Source organism: Fundulus heteroclitus, chromosome 8 (assembly GCF_011125445.2).
Source record: "Fundulus heteroclitus isolate FHET01 chromosome 8, MU-UCD_Fhet_4.1, whole genome shotgun sequence".
NCBI classification, from domain to species: Eukaryota; Metazoa; Chordata; class Actinopteri; order Cyprinodontiformes; family Fundulidae; genus Fundulus; species Fundulus heteroclitus.
The window spans coordinates 25,455,679-25,474,944 of NC_046368.1; the positions used below are offsets into that span (position 1 = coordinate 25,455,679).

Genomic DNA, 19,266 nt, shown 5'->3' on the forward strand with positions numbered 1-19,266 from the left:
AAGTCTTCAGTTTTAGATTCCTGGAAATACAAATCTCAGAGGACTTCACTTGGACATCAAGCACCAGCTCACTTGAGCTTAATGAGCTTATGATTAAAAAAGCATGACAACCATTGTACTTCCCCAGTACACTCAGAATTTGCACTGTGACAACATTATGCAGAACCTCAGCAATAAACCAAAAGTATTTTCAAGAAGTCACAATCACAACTAGGAGCACCACCAATACAGATCTTTCCACCATGGAGGATATTTAAACCCCACAATACCTCTGGAAAGCAACAAGCATCACCAGGGGCCGTTACCATCCAGCATACCGTCTGATAGGAGATACGGGTCTATTAAAGTGTGGACTGCAAGACGGCTTAACAGTTCTTATCTGAAAGCAATTGACACACTGGACTCTGCGGGAACGTCTTTATGTTTGTATGAATGTGCAATAACTTAATCCTGTTTAGAACACTGAATACTGGATAACACAACATCTTCAATAATTTAACAGTTGTGAAATAACATAGTGCAGGAAACGTAACACTGTAGGGTTAATAGCGGATGGGAAATAGCTCAACCTAACCCTGTCCAATGATAATTTATAATGGAGGCAATCCCCACTCCTGCTGCTGTATTCCCGTTTCAGTGAGCGTATGTGTGCTGTGTCGGCATGTAGTTTGGCTGTCTGTGCAATGTAGTAAAATCCCTTCAGCTAATAGAACTGTACTTTTGTTTTCTGAGATTGTTTGTTTATGAACTGCACCTGAATCTCTTTGTGTATGCTCTGTAGATGTAACAACAATAGAGGCATCTAATCTTATCTTTGCAATTTCAGGGGCCTCACTAAGCAAAAAAATAAATAAAAAAAATAAACAAAATACTCTAAATATGTCAGCGCAACACATGCTTAAAAAGAAAATACAGAACAAATGCAACTGTGAAACGTGTGACGGTTTTTGCCCTCTAGGCCTTCATACTGATATGTGGAACAGCAGGTATAACGTAAACTTGAAGAGCACAGCGAGACTGATGGAAGAATAAAGCCCTGCCAGGCTTGAATAAATAATAGGAAACAAATTGCTGTGAGTAACGTCTTGATTGGAGAAAGTATAATTGGGGCAACAGTGGCTCAGGAGGTTTGTCCTGTAACCGGTGGGTTACCGGTTCGAACCCCTGGTCTGTCTATTTCTGTCTATTGTGTCCTTGGGCAAGAAAACTTCACCTCCTTTGCCTGCTGCCTGAAGTCAGAGGGCCGGGAGGCGCCGATGTACGGCAGCCCCGCTTCTGTCAGTCTGCCCCAGGGCAGCTGGGGCTACAATGTAACTTACCACTGTCATCGTAAGATTGTGTGTCGTTGGATGAATGACTGAATGTAGTGTAAAACACTTTGGAGCCCTTACACTGAAATAAAGTGCTATAGAAGTACAGGCCATTTTACATAATGAATCTTTGCTGTTTTTGTAATATGAATAACTGCTGATTTTGTTTTTTTCCAGGCCTGTGGAAACAATGTTCTGATGAAGTGATGAAGATTGGAATGCAGAGGCCCAGGAAAACCAACCCGACGAAGCCGGGATCTCTTTATCATGAAATAGGTATTATGATTTGAGCATAAGAGTGCCTGCATTGAATGGTGAAGAATATTAGTGATGACAGATAAAGCCAACTTGCTAACGTATTGGAAAGAGACTGTTAAACAACTCAGATTTTTCTTCATGGAAAATGACCAGTTTTACTTTCAAAATTACCAGTGTATACATGTTTTGTTCCAGTTTAGTTAATATCCTTTCAGTTTGTCTTTTTGCTTGTGCTGCTCCTCTGAACTTATGCCAGGACTAAAAATGAGACTTGAAAAGACGCCATTAAAGCATTTAATCTTACACCCAGAACTTTTTTCATTCTTGTCATGTTACAGCCACAAACTACAATGTATTTTATTTTTGATTTTATGTAGAAAAATGTAGCACAGAAGTGTGAAGTGGAAGGAAAAAAGATACATAGCTTTGAATACCTTTTATATGTGGCATGCATTTGTTTTTAGCCCCTTTTACTCTGATGCACTAAGTAAAAGCCAGGGCAACCATTTACCTTCGGACATCAACAAATCACAAGAACACGTTCAGTGGTGTGTAAATAAATATCAGTATAAATATAGCAGTTCTGTAAAGACTATTTTATGCCGGTTTGATACCCTGCTCCATCTGACTTAGTCGTTGTGTCCTTGGGCAAGGCGCTTCACCCACATTGCCTGACGGTGGTGGTCAGAGGGCCGGGTGGCGCTGATGTATGGCAGTCTCACCTCTGTCAGTCTTTCCCAGGGCAGCTGTGCCTACAAATGTAGCTTACCACCGTCAGGGTGTGAATGACTGACTGTAGCGTAAAGCACTTTGGGACCGTCATACTTGATAAAGTGCTATACAAGTACAAACTATTTACTATCATTTACCATGGAAAACACGAGTGAACTGATATCATCATGAAGGCCATCGAACACAGCAGACAGATCAGTGAGAGAAATGCGGTGAAGTTTAAAGAAGCACCGGTTATTTTCTCTGCCCATTCTTTCATAAAGCCCAGTTCTATGGTGTATAGAGCTTATTGTGGTCCTATGGACAGATAATCTCTGCTGTGGAGCTCTACAGCTCCTCCAAGGGTACCATTGGTCGTTGTGCTGCCTCTCTAATTAATGCCCTCTTTGCCTGGTCTGTGAGTTCTGGTGGGCAACCCTCTCTTGTAGGTTTCTCGTGTGCCTCTGCTGTCTGTCTTTTCTAACCCCCAGTCAGTCAAGGCAGATGACTATTCATACTGAGCCTGGTTCTGCTGGAGGTTTTCCTTCCTGTTAAAGGGCCGTTTTTCTCTCCACTGTCGCTTCATACTTGCTCAGTATGAGAGATGGCTCCAAAGCCATCAACAATATAGGCGACTGTCCCTGTGGCTCTACGCTCTTTCATGAGGAGTGAATGTTGCTTGTCAAGACGTGATGCAACCTGCTGGGTTTCCTTAGATAGGAAACCTATCAACCAATTTGTATGATTTGATTGAATTTGACTTTGTTAAGTGCCTTGAGATGACATTTATCATGAATTGGCGCTATATAAATAAAATTTAATTGAATTTAAGCATAGTTGGTTGCTTACTTGTTCAGAAACACACTTTCAGATAAAACAAAGTCAATAAATAGACGTGCAAAACATTACTCTATTCTTTCAGACATTTTAAAGTGCAAATGCATCAAACAAATTCAACAAAGCAGATAAAAACACAGCAGAATAAAATTAAACCAGCTGCTACAATTTGAGGAAATTTCAGTTTCATACGTAAAAATAACTGTGATATTTGCTTTAAAAATGTTAAATGGGTCACTAGTCATTTATTTAAGGTGGCAGTATGATTTTAGGTCTTTTCAGATAAAATTATTAGACCTTGTAGCCAGGGGCGGCTCTAGACAGGGGCCCACAGGGGCCAGTGCCCCTGTAGAAATGGTCCTGGCCCCTGTTATGGCCCCTGTACTAAAGGCATAAATTAACTAAACTTCTTACGATGTATGTATTGGTGAAGAAACCACACTTGATTTGTCACTTTTGACCAATTTAATTTTTGTTTATTTTTGTTCTTTACAATTTCACCCTAACAAGGGTTTAAAAATCAAGGTGTTTTACTTTTAGCTTCAGCAGCATTAAGCTGCAGCATTAAGCTAACAGTTTTCATCTGCTAGATCAGGGATCTGAAACCTGCAGTATCAGAGCCACAAGTGTCTCACTTCATATTAAGCAATTAAATATTGCCCTGTTTTATGATTTCGTTCTTTTATGTGCCCCTGTGAAAAAAACACTGACCCCATCTTGGCCCCCCTGGTAAATTTGGTCTACAACCGCCTCTGCTTGTAGCTCAAAACGTCACATTCAGCAATGAATTGTGGGTTATACACTTCAGTAGAGTAGGGTAGAGGGCGCAAAGGGGGCTCGGTCTTTGCAGCAGTCTTATTGGCTAGGAAATAAAAACCTCAATACTATTTATTTGTTCTCTGAAACTCTGCGTGGATACAGAGAAGCTGATGTTTCAGAAGGCAGCTTTAAACAAACTGCAGACTTGTGATTATTTTGACTTGATCATTTCAGTGTTTGGCTTTAGGCCCCAGAGGTTCATGCGGAAGTGGTTTGGCCTCCCTTGAAGTCACTGGGAACTGTAAAAGATCTATTTTACAACGTTTTTATTTTCAGAACATGCCTTTCTGGAGAATTGTGGCACACTACACAGTCACACCCTCAGCGGGAACACTCGTTCAAGGAGTATTGGGGCAGGGTTTTGTCACATTTTGTGTGAGTGATGAGAGAGGCGAAGGTATGATGTCATCATTGTCATCGTTTAACAAAACATGCGCCTGGCATGTTGACATTGAAAAAAAAAATGGGGCTGTTTCTGGGACCGGGTTTCAAAAATGATTTCAAAAATAGATTTTTTTGGGCTCCCATTCATGTGAACACGCAGCCTAAATGAAAGAATACCTTTTTACTTATTAAGAATTATTTAACAAACTGAGTTGCTTTTGCTTGCCTCAGTCATTTCATGTCAAGACCTTTTTTATGAACAGTAATCATTATAACTCATTTAACCTCTTCAAGAAGTAAAACTAATAAATCAAAGCTACTGTATGGTCTTTTCAATTTGACTAGTTGGGAGCACAGCAAACAAAGTAGAACACAACAACAAAAAAATCTAAATGTATTGAAAAGCAAGTCCAATCAATATCAGCATTACCTTTAATTCAGTTTTCCCCACTAACTGGAAATATTGATTTCTGACTCCAATGCTTGCCAACCTCTGGCTTAAAGGTCCAGTCAAAGCTGTTATCAGTTTTTCTAGTTTTTAATTTTGAACTGAAATCAAATATGGGTTTTATGAGGTACAAATAAAATTAAAATAATCTTTTGAAATTATTTGAAAATGTTACCATTGTAAAGATATTGGTAAAAAAAAGAGCTAAATATTCATGGAAATAATATCTAATCCTGTATTTATAACCCTTTTGAATGAATATTTGCACAAAAATATTTGAATATGATTTTTTTTGTTAGTTAAATAATATTACACTCCCTGAATCCCTGCAGACATAAGACACACACAAAACAAGTGGAGACGAGCACAATTAGTGACAACTAATTTGGATGCTTTGTGCACTTTTTTTAAATTAAGTACCAGTTTTAAAAAGGCACAAATGTAATTTATTTGTTGTTGAAGAGTCACATCACATCAAAACCTGCATTTATATTACAATATCTGCTTAAACAATAGCCTTTCTTTTCAGTTCAGTAATTGTGATAATAAATGTCACAAAAGGTTTGTGCTTATCAGCAACAAGAAACCTATCCTTAAAATGGACAAACAACTCTGAATGAATAACAAACATTGCAAAACAATATCCTGGGACAAAAAGCCAGACGCTGTCGTCAAGAATGGGCACATTATCTGCTGCATCTGTTGATAAAAATGGAACTTATGCTGATGGAAAGATATGCAACACTCCATGCCGTAAACATAGGGGGGAAAAACGCATGCTGTTACCAATTGTTCCAATAGTTCAAACAGACGTGACAGAAAGAAAATAATAAAAAATATTTCTCTTAACTTCCTGATATTCGATCCCTCACCACCTTTTCTGGCTCAGGGAGTTTTACTTTAGTTGATGTAGAGTTTGATAATGAGACGTAGTATTTTTTTTCTTCCTCTTCCTTTACAGTAACTCCCTCCACTCCGAGAATTGGTCCTACCATTCCAGATCTCTCTAATGAGATGCGTACATTACTGTCCTCTTACTACAAGGAAAGGTATGATACATCACAGTCTCACCACTTTTACTTTTTTTTTGTTCAGCTGACACATTAGAAAGATTTGTTGGCTTTTCTTGCAACCGATTTAATAAGAACGTCCTCTTAATACTCAGCTGATAAACATAATCACTTGTTGCAACAGTTCAACACAGCTTGCACTAATCCTAAATTTGATAACACTAAAAAGGGAGGGTTACTGTTCTTTTATATTTGCATTGCTTTCACTGTCAATCAGTTTCGATGGAAAGTCAGTTTCCGGCTAAACGATCAATGCATATTTTGTTGCATGATTTCAATACAAAATATGTCAACAAAAGATGTTGAGGATTAATACTTAAAGCACAATATTTTGTTTAACTCCATACATATTAGGTGTTTTTTAGCTATTCTTTTGTGTTGAATTACCTTTAGTTGTATTTCTCACTTTTCAACAACAAAAATGTCCCTAACTACTAAAAAAATACAGGTTTCAAAGTAGAACTTTCAGCTAACCATGTCACACTATTGAGGTCTGGAAGAGATTGTGATGCTTAAGTAGTCTGGTTATGGGGTGTGTAAAGAACGAACCAACACCTGAGTGAGGGAAAAACTAGTGAGCTGCTTATCTTGAATCTAAATAAGATACTAGATATGTCTGGATTTTTCAGGAGTTAGGAGAATTAACCACACATTATTTTATAACCCTCTGGTTTATAAGACAGCCATTGTTTGTTTTAGTGTGATTGAGACTTTACTTCCAAAAATATAATATATGAAGCAAAAATCATCATATAATGTAATATAAAGTTGTCTCAAAAAAGCAAGGAATACTGGCACAGCATTGCCAAACTGAAAATGAGAATAAAGGCAATTGCAAAATAATAATTACGTATAATCATTCGGTCAGTGTCGTTTGATATCTTCATACCAATGTCAACAAGTATATGGATGATTACAGAAATATTAAAATCTATAATACCGAGTCGAATTAAAAGCCTCAAATGATTTAAAAAATTCAAAGAAGGTTGAAGCTACAACATATGGGGAATGCTGTGGAGCACTGAATAATGCGACACAGGTAGATTGTAGCCAATGATGCATGTAAATGGAGCATATTGTGTATGAAAGTTTGTTCAACCTGAACGGCCTACTAGTCATCAGCTATGATTAAGGCAAGGCAATAATAGAACAAGGCAGTGACAAGACAATTCAAAGTGTTGTACATGAACAGAACATAAGAAAATAAAACATTACTGAGGAAAGTACATTGCAGTGGAATAGTAGCGCAGATAATGAAAGATAGCTGCATATTGATTGCATAAAATTGTCAACATTAAGACATTCATTAAAGGAACATGGTTCGAACATGGCACAGAATCTATCAGAGATACTCTCTGTTTTAATCGGCCCTTCTGGCTTTTTAAAAAAATATTTTTCTGGGTTTTTGTGGACCTAGTGGCTAATTTTTTCAAAATAGGTTGACAGGAAAGAGGGTTTGAGAGAGGGGGGAAGACGTGCGGCAAAGGATCTCAGGCCAGAACTGAACCCAGGTCCACCACGTCGAGGACTAGGGCCTCCGTATATAGGGTGTGCTCTCCAAATCTGCACCATCAGAGCACGCCAAATCCACCTTTGTCGCTTTAAGTTTAAAGGTGATGGCTCAGGAAGAGAGAACAGGTCAAAAAACACAACAGTGATCGCTCATGTGGACATCTTCTAAAGGGAGCATGTAGATATTGAATAGGGTGGGACTCAAGATGGACCCTTGGGGAACCCCACATGTGATTTATGTGGTCTCTGATGTAACGTTACCTACTGACACATAAATTCCCTGTCCTTTAAGTAGGATTTAAACAAGTTGAGTGCTGTTCCAGAAAGGCCGGCCCAGCCCAGACACTCAAACAGAATGGAGTAATCAACAGTATCAAATGCTGCACTGAGGTCCAATAAGACCACCACCGTGGTTCTTCCACTATATGCATTTGTATGGATTTTATTAAACACCTTGACAAGGGCAGTCTCTGTACTGTGGTGAGCACAGAAACCTGACTGGAAAACATCAAAGGAGCTGGTCATAGTTAAGAAGGTATTTAATTGTTGAAACACAGCTTTTTCAATAATCTTACAGATAAAACGGAGGTTTGAGATGGGCCTGTATTTCTGCAGTAGTAATTTATCTAATTTGTTGTTTTTCAGTTATCAATTATCAAACCATCAGTGGTTTGATAATTGCTGTTTTTAGGAACTGAGGGAATACACCTGAAAGAAAGGATGTGTTTACTATCTGAGTCAAATCAGATGTTATAACAGGCAAAACTTTCTTAAAGCTGTGAGTAGAACATCGAGACAGCAGGAGAGGGAACTTAGCTGTTGTACAATTTCTTCTAAGCTTTTGTAATTTATTTGGCAGAACTTGGTCATTAGGCTAAAATCAGTTCTAGTTGTTCTACCACAACTTTGGTACTGATTTTGAAATTGATGTCCAGATTGCCCTTCTAATCATTTGGATTCTCTCATTAAAGAAGTTAGCAAACTTGTTGAAAACCCTTGTGGAGTTCAGATGCCACGGTCACAGGAGGGTTTGGTAACCTGTCGACCGTGCCAAGTAAGGCACGAGCATTGTTAATATTTTTACTGCTGATATCCAGAAACTGAGAACCAACAGGAGAGTCCAACGAGGGTGAGGCAAACAGGCAGGAGTCCAAACAAACCGAGTCACGCACAGGAAGGCAGTCAAAGAACGCTGGAAGCTCTACTCACAATATGTAACAGCACCACTAATTAGAGGAATCACAGGTGCAGGAAATCAGGGAATAATCGGTAGAGCAGCACAGGGAGCAGAGTGAGACGGCAGCAGTCAGCAGCACAGACAGAATCACAGCCAAAAGCTGTGAGTGTTACAAGATGTACAGGCACTGTCATCTAGAAAAGAAAAAAAAATATTATGCATAAATATTATTTAATTAATTACTTAATAGTTGCCATTACATAAGTCATACAAGCAGTAGATACCATTCATCAAACATGATATTATCCTGTATAGATCCACAATTTAGCTCTGTGTGTGCTTCTTACTTAACTCAGGTTTTATCAATAGAAATCTGAATTTCTGTGCCAGTACAGACTGTTCCAAGAAGGAATGTAGAACAGTACAAATACCAAGCACAACAGATTCTGATAATGAAAAACACGCAATAGATATAAGATTTGAATCATGAAGACAACGTCAAACCAGCCTGTCAGTGTTTATTTTAATTTCAATGCAGGTAGGGAGAAAGGGACATGGCGGTTGGGGACCTTTAACCCAGCAGCAGGACCAGTATCTGCTCCTTCCAAGGAGGAACAGTATGATTACTGCCAGAGCTCTACAAAATGACCTCCAGTGGGCCACTGGCCCAAGCCATAAGAAATGGACTTCATGAAGGTGGTCTGAGGGTCCAACGTCCTCTCATAGGCCTTGTGCTCACTGCCCGGCACAGAGGAGCTTGACAGGCATTTAAAAGAGAAAACCAAAATTGGCAGGTTTTCACTTGTCCCATGTTCTTTTCATAGATGAGAGTAAGTTCACTCTGAGCGCACGTAAAAGAGTCTGGAGAAGCTGGTTTAGTGGGTCCTGGGTTTCACTCCTGGTGCATGATATTCCCCAGTCTTGGATGGCAGTTTCTGGAGGATGAAGGACTTGATATCATACACTGGCCTCCACACTCCCCTGGATTAAATCCAATAGAACATCTCTGGAACACCATGTTTAGATCCATTCAACGCCACCATGCTGCACCTCAGACTTTACAGGAGTTCAGCGATGCCCTGGTCAGGACCTGGAAGGAGATACCATCTGTCATGTTATAAGGATCATGCCCAGACATTGTCATGCATGCATACAAGCACAAGGAGGCCATGCAAACTACACAGTACCATTCTGAGTTGCTGCAAGAACATTTCAGCAAATTGGACTAGCCTGCTGCATCAGGTTTTCAGTTTAATTTCCTCTGTGACTTCAGATTAAGCCTACTGTGGCTTGATCGTTTTCATCAAATGATATGTCATGCTTTTGTTTCTAACACATTACTCATTCCATATCAGTATAGTTGTCAGCATGGTTTTTTTTCCCCCCATTTGAGATCTGGTGTGTTTTTAAAGTGTTCCTTTTCTATGTACATTATTTTACTTACAACCATTGCTACTTCATCTTAAATTGACAATAATCTGACCGTCTTTATGAAATTTCCATTTTTGCAAATTGAAAGATTAAAGCTTGACGCAGCCGCGAGGTCCGCTTGGCGTCACTCGACCAAATTACGTAGTTTCAGCAACCACGCCTCTCTGCACGGCCTCCCGCTGCCCAAATATTTCACTCCATGCACCTAGAATATTGTCTAACTACACAGAGAGTCCCATGCATAAAAACATGGCAGATGAGCTGGAGCTTCTACCAGTGGAGATTGACCACAATGAGTCAGCCCATAAAGATTACCACGATCAACAGATTGTTGGAAAGAAATTACTGCCACTCTTGGAAAACACGAGGAAATATTAAAAGTTGGAAACAACAGTGTGTTCTACTTCTAGACGTAGTGCGGTGTTGTACGCTTGCCGTAGGTGCCCTACACTGTCCCCTCGAGCCTAGAACAATATTGACTTTAGCAATAAATGCAGCAAAAGTTATCGGCTTGATTCAGTGTGTCTCGTATCTACGTGAAACACGCGCGTCAAGCATAAACCAAGCTTCATTCATCGCAATGAATAACAGGACAAAACACTGAATACAGGAAATAACTAGTATGAATAGGAGAAAAAAATTGTAACCTGAATATTATGCTTTTTTTTTGTGTAGACTTTCAAACGTGAAACAGAATGTCTCCACATTTTCAGCTCCGGTTTAATTCAACATTAACATCAACTTTTTTGATCATGAACAACTGTTGGCTTCAAGACAAATTAATGTTGAATAATGGACGAAACAGGTGGCCAGACAACTTTGGATAACAAGGAGTTTAAAGCCACAACAGGAGGGCTATTTACTGATTCTAGGACTAAATACAAATATGCTCCACACTTTTCAGAGTGTTATTTAAACAAATTAGAAATCCTTGTATAATTTATTTCGTTCACTTTACAATTATGTACTACTTTTTGTTGCTTAATCACATAAAATCCCAATCAAATACCTTGAAGTTTGCAGCTATAACATGACGAAATGTGAAAAAGTTCAATAGACATGAGTACTTTTATGAGATAATTTACCATTGTAGTGATAATGGGTGAGAATGCAATTGCATCATTTGATTTTTGTCATTAATAGCAAATAATATGATCATATACAGATATGCAGGGTGTTTTACGTAGTTGAGTCAAGCTTTTGTACCTTGTTATTACAGTTTAACTATGCTATTCACATTGAGGACATAAGCAGACGTTGAGTAAGATCGCAGTCTTCTTTTTACAGGCTTCTTGAGGTCAACTGTGACGTAACTTTACAGATGTCAATAAGGTTAAGCAAGACAAATACCTCCCAAAATAAAACACAATGGCACCTTTAATACAATGTGGGCTATGTCATAAAACACTAACCTATAAATTAAGTTGTTATACTGCCGGTCAAACAAATGCAAGCAGTTTTAATCTGGAAAGAATGTGGTTGTTGTTTGGCAGTGTTAAGCTTTGTGTGCAGGAAAAAGCCAGTGATTGGTCACAAGACGCCACACAGAACTGGTTGTACTGAACAGTTTGATATTTGATATATGTGAGGTGACAACTTAACACAATAACAAAGTTCAGCTTTTACAACACTCCTCTGGTTTCACCTTGAACACATTCATTTCCGCCAGCATGTATTTTCCTGTTCTAGAATTATTTTAGCAAATAATTTCTATGCAAAATAACATTTTATGTACATTTTGTCTGACCTTTTAGTTGGACCTGCTAGCTGGGAATTTCTATGTTCTTATGGAAAGATAAATGTATCTGTTAATCAGTCATTTCCTAAAAAAATGTGTTATCATCTGGGTTCTAAGCTCTGATTTATAAAAGTTAGGGTATCTATAGGTAGCCTCGTGAGACCATCCTGATCTCGCGAGCTTTCAAGGTTTCACTCGCAGATCAGTCTGGCTACTCTCCGTTAAAGAAAATTTGGAGCCGTTCACCAAACGAACGTCCAATCAGCGTTGGCTTTGAGGCGGGTTGAGGTGTGACGCAACGGGAAGCGCGTCAGTTCAGTCTAAACAACATGGCGGCTTCAGCCGATGAAACTAGCGTTAGCGTGGCTATCGAGCAAGTTTTATCGGAATTTATTTATTTGCTGAGCTAACGAGCCTTTACCTGCAGCAGCAAGAGTAGCTTGGCTTGTGGTTGTGTTTTCGTCGTCGCTCTGTTACGAGCGACGACGAATCTGATTGGTTTATTTGGCCCGTCTATCACCAACATAGGCCAATCAGCTAACCAGTATTTTCGCCCCTTCCCAAAATTACTTCAAAGGAAGGTTTCCAGATGGATATGCGGAGCAAATCTATCTGGCGGAGTCAGGTAAATCTATAGGCACTTTTCCATTAGACCTCAAAAGGTTTCAAAAGCCCACCTAGCTGACCTAGCGTTTCCACTTAGGGGACTTCACTTTCTGTATTTCATTCTGTACACACTCTGTGCATACAAAATGATAAGTAAAGTTGTCTAAGTCTTTCCCTGGGCTTTACTTTCCCTGGGAAAAAGGTCCTGGTCTAGGACTTTTCAACAAGCCTGGGGCTTTGTTTAAGTGTGTGTGTGTGTATGTGTGTGTGTGTGTGTGTGTGTGTGTGAGTGTGTGGGGGGGGGGGCAGCAGTAAGGAGATGGTTACAAACAATTTTCTACCCTTAATTTACCCTTACCCTTAATTTATCAGGAAAATAAGTTTTAATATGCGAGAAAGAACACCTCCAAACTTCAACTGTGCAGTCGGTTTACCAGGATTAACAGGCAATTTTAATTCTATATTCAGACTTGTTGGGAGCGCCAGATCTCCGCTGACAGACTCATCAAGGAGGCTGCAGTGGGAAACCCCGTTGCTGCAGCGTTTAGTCGGCCAGACAGTCGTGGATTTGTTCGTTGCAGCTGAAAAGTCAATAAACAGCGTTTGTGGGGAATTTCTGCATTTACCAGATATCAAATGTGAAGATCTTGGCTGGATGTTTTTGCCAGTTAATTAAAAAACTTTTTTGCCAAAGTCCTGTAGTTGGACTGATAATCTAGTACTAATTATCAAACGAAGCCGTTTAATTTTCTTTGCACAATAAAATTTTTTGCTAAGACTGACTTTTCATGTAAACCGAAGTTGATGTACTGTGAACTCTTTTGCTATTTACAAACCATGAACCACGCCTGAAGGAAAAAAAGAAACGATAAGCGACCCTTAAGTTTTCTAGACGTGTGCTGGAGCTGAGCGGTACTGTAGTTTTTCTCACAACTTCCCTATATGCCATTTGGCCGATTTACATAAATGGCCCTTGTCAAATGGAAACGTGACAAACTTAAAAGCACCAGACTTTGGATTGCCCCGGGAAATCAAAGCCTGGGACTTTAAATCCTGGGGCTTGTAATGGGAAAGGGGCTCAAACTAAGATAAATAAAAATGTTAAGGTATTTTAAAAGTCAAAATCATCTTTTAGGCTATTTTTTTTAGATGAGAATGCCACTGTGCCGTATTCACTTAAGACACTACAATGACTACTTCCCCCTTTTTTGATTTCCCTTTTTTATCAGAAGCCTGCATGGTCATATCATTTGCTTTCATAGGACTTATTTTTATTGACTGTGACTAGAGTCTGCACCAAATTTGGTACAAAAGCATTTTATTTTGCAGCAACATCGGCCTAGAATCTGCTTCAGGATTAACTTAATTTGAAAGAGCTGGTCTATTTTTATTCCTTCAAGCGTCTTATAAATGATTTAACAAAAACAAAATCTATATTCCACTGTTTAAACTGATTTTAGGAGACTAGGTTTTATTTAATGATCTTATTGGTATTGTGCTTTTTTTGGTAACTAACTGTTTAACTGTCTCGTTGTTAGGACACTCTTATAAAATAAATCTTTGATTTCAAGGAGCCTTACCCTGGTTAAATCCTTATCCTGTTGATGATTGTAACTTTATTGATAAATACGATATAATAATATATGAAAAATTCACAGTTTACCGGGTTAAGCCAAACACATTTCCTAGAGGGAATGATATATCATTTCACTTATGGACAGGTGGTCACAACCTTGTCAGAATGATTCATGAAGTTTGTGCTTTGTGTTGTCATGTTATAAAAATATCCATATCCTCATTCTCACAGATCTGAAGATAAGAGTATGTGTTCTGTCTTTAAAAAAAATCAACGGCCAAGGGTGTGATTTATTTTTTTATGCAAGACAGGAATGTTGTCACATGTCTGTGGCAACCACAAAAAAAGAAAACAACAAACGTTTCCTTGGTCTTTCACCTCCCTTCCTTGTACTACTACACCATGTCAATTAAATATATACAAATAACATATTGGTCCAGGTAGCTTGCTGGGTCTTTGATTCTTTCCAGCCTGTGGAGTTTGGGCAATGGGAGACTGCCCCTCGGCGTATTGGAGGAGGGGTTGGGTGGACTGGCTGCTCTCTCTGTATGAAACCAATTTCCTAACCTCTACCTCGGCTTCTGTGCACACACACATCCCCACACTTCAGCAGGTATACATGGATACAGGCACAATAACTTTGTCATCTTTGATGTAAATGTTCTCTACTCAATGCACCACTACCTTCTTAGGTTTACTATTTTCTCATCTTTGCGTCTCTTTAACTGCTGGGGCCTGTTTTACTTAATGCATTAACAAGTTGCTTTCTATCATGCTTTTAAATGAATAAAATCCAATATGTAAAAAGGGACATATTCTTTTTTCCCTGAGCCAATCATGTGAGAGTTCCCAGGGTTCCCAAAACAGAGCGTAGCATTTGGTATTTTATGTTGGCAAAAGAGCAGCAGCCTGCTAACTTGGAACCCAGTAAGAAAAGCAGACCATAAACGGAGCAGAATACTGTTGTATTCTGCTCCGTAAAAACAGTGTTTTTACAGCAGCAACAGACTGTTGAGGAAACGGTATAATAGGCTATTGTCAGTGGCAGGCTGTTGCGTATGTGCTGTTCCGATTTGAAACAACAGGTGCTATTATTACCTATCCTTTAAAGCTATAGCTGACTGACCATGTTTCTTCTTTTCCTCCCCCCAGCTATTAATCATCTTGACCGAGAGACAGCGGATAGCAGACAATTACACCTATTCTTCCTGCCTGTGGTTTTTAAATCTTGTCGAAATGGACAAGAAGATGATAAATGCTGCTTGCGCAAATTCTTTAAAGACACTATGCTTGTTTTATTGTTCTTACTGTTTGTGTTCTCCTTACACACAAATCTAGAACCTCACTGAATGAAGGAAAAACATTTGAAGTGTTAGCTTGCAATTAAAATGTAAACAGAAACACTGTAATTTCGGAAATTATAACCTTCCTCTGAATATTTTAACATTGTGTGATTTTGAAATAAAAAAATGTACTAGAAAAACTACGTCTGTACATCTAAAATGTCATTTGGCTTTTACATTTTTCTTGTAAGAAATGTTCCAATTAAGACAAATTTATCTGTCAGCTTGTACCTTTTAGCTTTCAGACTTTCATACGGAAACCAAATAAATAGTCTGGCTTCGTCAAGGCTAATTCACAAGACAAACATTTTTACAGTAAGCTGACAGCGCCCCACCCATTGGCAGACACAGCATAGTAGCTGTATTGTTGGCTGCTTGTTGATGCATTGTGTTTATACTGTATGCTTGTGCAATCTTGGAATATTGTTAACGTGTGACGTTGAAAAAAAAATCCTGTAAGTCTATGCCCAATAAAACAATTACCGTACCCTAAAAGTCACACAAGATTGCTAGTATTATCATCTATTCCACACATACAAATCAAAACAAAGTCCACAAATCACATTATATGCAACAATAGGACCATTCAAAGGTCTGAAAAGTGCCAAAGGCAATAACTAACATTTGTAGTTTTAATTTAAAATGACCAAATCTAGGCACCAGCTGATCATCAGGTAACATTTGCCAAAAGTTCTTTGTCAATTATTGTTTTGTGAACACCTGCCAGGTGAGGTGTGCGGTAGTACTGAAAAATAGGAGTGAATTCACGCACTGGCACTTTAAACCAAGCCCTAAACACACATACAAAAAAAAAACAGGGTTAGTATTTCCAAAATACAATAATTTTTCAACAAATTACTTGTATTTCCATTTAATTTTCTTTGGTCAACAAAATCTTTAATTAAGCCAGTAATCTTCAAGTAAACTGAAAAGTACAAGCAAAACTGATAAACCGTGGAAAAAGGAACAGATGATAAAACTAAAACCGATAACTAATAAAATGATGCATTGATATCACAGATCAGTGTGATTATGTTTGTTTAAGAACCATGGTTTGTTTTGAGGAATTTGAAATGAAGTAAAATTATCTTTCAAGCTAATTAAGAATAAGTACGGGTTTGTGTTAGAACATCTAGTTTGCTATGCAAAAGAAGAAGGGAAAATACTATATTATTTTGATAAAATTATGTTTTATTAATCATTTGTCAAATTGGAGATCAATAAGTATTTGGACAATTGATTTTTAATATTCTGTTGATTAGCGTTAGAGTTGACATTACCAAGATGGCGGCAAAAAACTTGTTATGGACTCTTACAAGATGGCCCTCTTGACAGCAGTTGGGAAGATGTCAATGCAGTTTAGTGAAATTAAATAAAGAGAAAACAGAAGTAAAACGGAGCAAACTTGCGTGACTGGACCATCATCATCAAAAGTCTGTTGCAACCTAAGAAGCACAACAAAACTAGTTTTTGTAGTATCAAGGCTCAGTGGTCTGTTGGACTCTCACAAGATGGCCCTTTTGATATCACAAAGAACAGGAAACAAAATAAAATAAACAATGTTTCATCCTAGACTATTTTTATTATTTTTCACAACCCAGGCACAACCAGTTCTGACAAACAGTGGAGGGCACCTAGTGGAGGAAGTGAGTTGTGTGGCAGTGGCCCCACTGGGGCAAACGCCTTCTTGGATTGGAATATGCAGGTGTGCAGGGTTATGGTTAAAAATGTGTCTTCTTCATGCAGTGGGAGAAAACTGGCTTTCCTGACATGATCAGGGATACTGTCTCTTGTTGGTAATCTATAATTCTTATAGATTTTTTCCTGCAAGAGTTCAGGATTTGCCAGATTTAAGCGGCTAATCTTATTTTTGGCCAGGATATTGTCAGCAGTTACTCAGATGGCAGACTACTTATTTTGGATCCAATGTTTCTTTGAAAATTACAGCCTTTTACTTGGCCAGCAAGATCAACACGTTCATGTGTGTGTCCCACAATTCAGGTATTTGGGAAAAGAAAGAGAGAGCAGGTGCACGCTGAAGTTTTGTAGTTCAATGATTTCTCAGGGATTCTAGCTGTGAAACTAATTCTTCTTTTATGGAAATAGGTTAATACTTTGCATTCTCTCCTTTGTTCTCTGTGTAGTTTACTACTTGTTTCCTGTCATAGGACTAGGGTTAGCAAAGGGAATAAGTATTAAACTGTTTAACTAAATAGTATTTACATGCATTGTTCAGATGTGAGTTTGACCTATTCTCCCAGGTGAATTGTCTTCAGATCTTTAAGGATCTGGAGGCCTTTTCAATGTGCCCAGACTTGATTCAGTTTTTTTTTTTTTTATTATAATTTTTCAACTGGAGTTAATTTAGTTGATTGAATGGACCATTCTACCAGTGCTTTCTTTCTTTCTTTGAAATCAGTTGAGAGTTCCCTTGGCTGTGCATTTAGGATCATTGTCTGAAAATCCATCCTCATTTTACCTTCAAGCTCTTGCCAAGAATGCCCTGGTATATTTTTATGCCCATCCTTTCCTCAAATATAGAAAATCAGCCAGCACCATATACTGGAAAACCAAACCACACCTCTTTGTTCCTACCTCCAGACTTCAGGGTTGATATGCGGTTTCTTGGGTGAAGGCAGCACAGTTTTTATCTTCTCTAAACAATGTGTGTACAATGAAATCTGCAATCTAACTAACTATATCTCCCCAATATTTTATTGACTTGTTGAACTGCTAGGCAGCAAACTTTAAATGAGCTACAACGTGTTCTTTCTCTGGAGTGAAGTCTTGTGGTAAGTGCATATAGAAGCCCTTGAGGTTTAGTGTGTTACGTATTATTTTCATAAAAAAAACAACAACAACAACAACAAAAAAAAGACGTTTATAATCACCCCAGGTAAGTCTTTGGGTCTTGGAGATTTCTTTTTCTTATTTTTTGAGTTCTTCAGAAATCTGAGCCAGTGAGCACTTTGTCTTGGCCAAATCATGGTGAAATTATGTTCTTTCCAGCTATGAGTGATGCCCCAAATAGTGTTCACTGGAGCAATCACAAGTTTAGAAGCACATCTTGGGACAGCGTAACAATAAGGTTGCAAGAGTTATTTGCTTTAACCCATCATGACACCGTGTGATGTTTGGTATTGAGAAATCCTTGTGGACTAGCACAAATTTCAGCTATTTTCTTGGCTCTCTAAGCCTACTCTTCATGTGTTAAACATTCTGACATCACATAATTCATGTAGTTATTTAGTTATACTTGTATATACATGGATCATTGTCACTATTTGTCACTATCGTATGTCAATTATATGTCAATAAACCTCATTACAAAATATGTAATGCGATTAGAAATGTCTTAATACAAATGAAATAGAAAAACATTTAGTGGGGAAAAACATTAACATGTCTAACATGTCAAATTTAGGTACTTGCATAAATGTTCGTCCATATGATTTCTGAGTCAAACATAACTAAAAACATTGACTAGTCTGATTACTTTTTTCATAGCTCTTGCATGAAGCTGTGTCTGAAATTATAGACATCAAATGCCGTAAGCCAAGAGGATAAATCTACAGGGTTCAAGGAAAAATACTGTATGTATGCAGCCTGTTAAGCCTCAGGATAAATGCTACATGAAATGCTTAAACTGTTCTCAGGTGATTTTATGTAACACAAATGACATGACATTGAAACAGGTGAATATCCACATGCCACGAGTTAAGAAACAGCCTGTCAAGACCTGTACGTGGCCTTTATTTGCCCAGCCCTACTATCTGGTTATTGCCAACAAAAACAATAACACGTCACCAAATCTAACACAGAAATAGAAATGTTATTAGCTTGGAAGACAAGGGCTTGCTCCTTATTGTCACCTGCTGCTAATGAGTTAAAGCTCCATTCATCTCAAATAGACTGAAGAACTGCAACAGATAATGGATTTGTGATAAACAACATATTTGTGACGTCAGCAAACAATCTGCACGCAATATTCAGTGTCTGCTGTTACAGCGAAGGGAGTGTCACTGCTGCCTGGATGTCATTGTCTC

At 38.4% G+C, this 19,266-nt stretch overlaps 1 protein-coding gene across 4 annotated transcripts in view; it reads left to right on the plus strand.

Moving 5' to 3' along the window:
- Positions 1–16,611, plus strand: part of LOC105918022 (rhotekin) — a 34,585-nt gene extending 17,974 nt beyond the window's left edge. For 2 of the 4 annotated variants that reach the window (XM_021310840.2, XM_036140438.1), the window contains exons 12-14: positions 1,488–1,586; positions 5,729–5,816; positions 15,030–15,150. In XM_021310840.2, coding sequence (XP_021166515.2) covers positions 1,488–1,586; positions 5,729–5,816; positions 15,030–15,036 — 194 coding nt within the window. In that variant the 3' untranslated portion in view covers positions 15,037–15,150. Of the gene's footprint in view, positions 1–1,487; positions 1,587–5,728; positions 5,817–15,029 lie in introns of all 4 variants that reach the window. The other 2 variants (XM_036140436.1, XM_036140437.1) reach the window with 1 other exon arrangement.
- Positions 16,612–19,266: the final 2,655 nt, after the last annotated feature.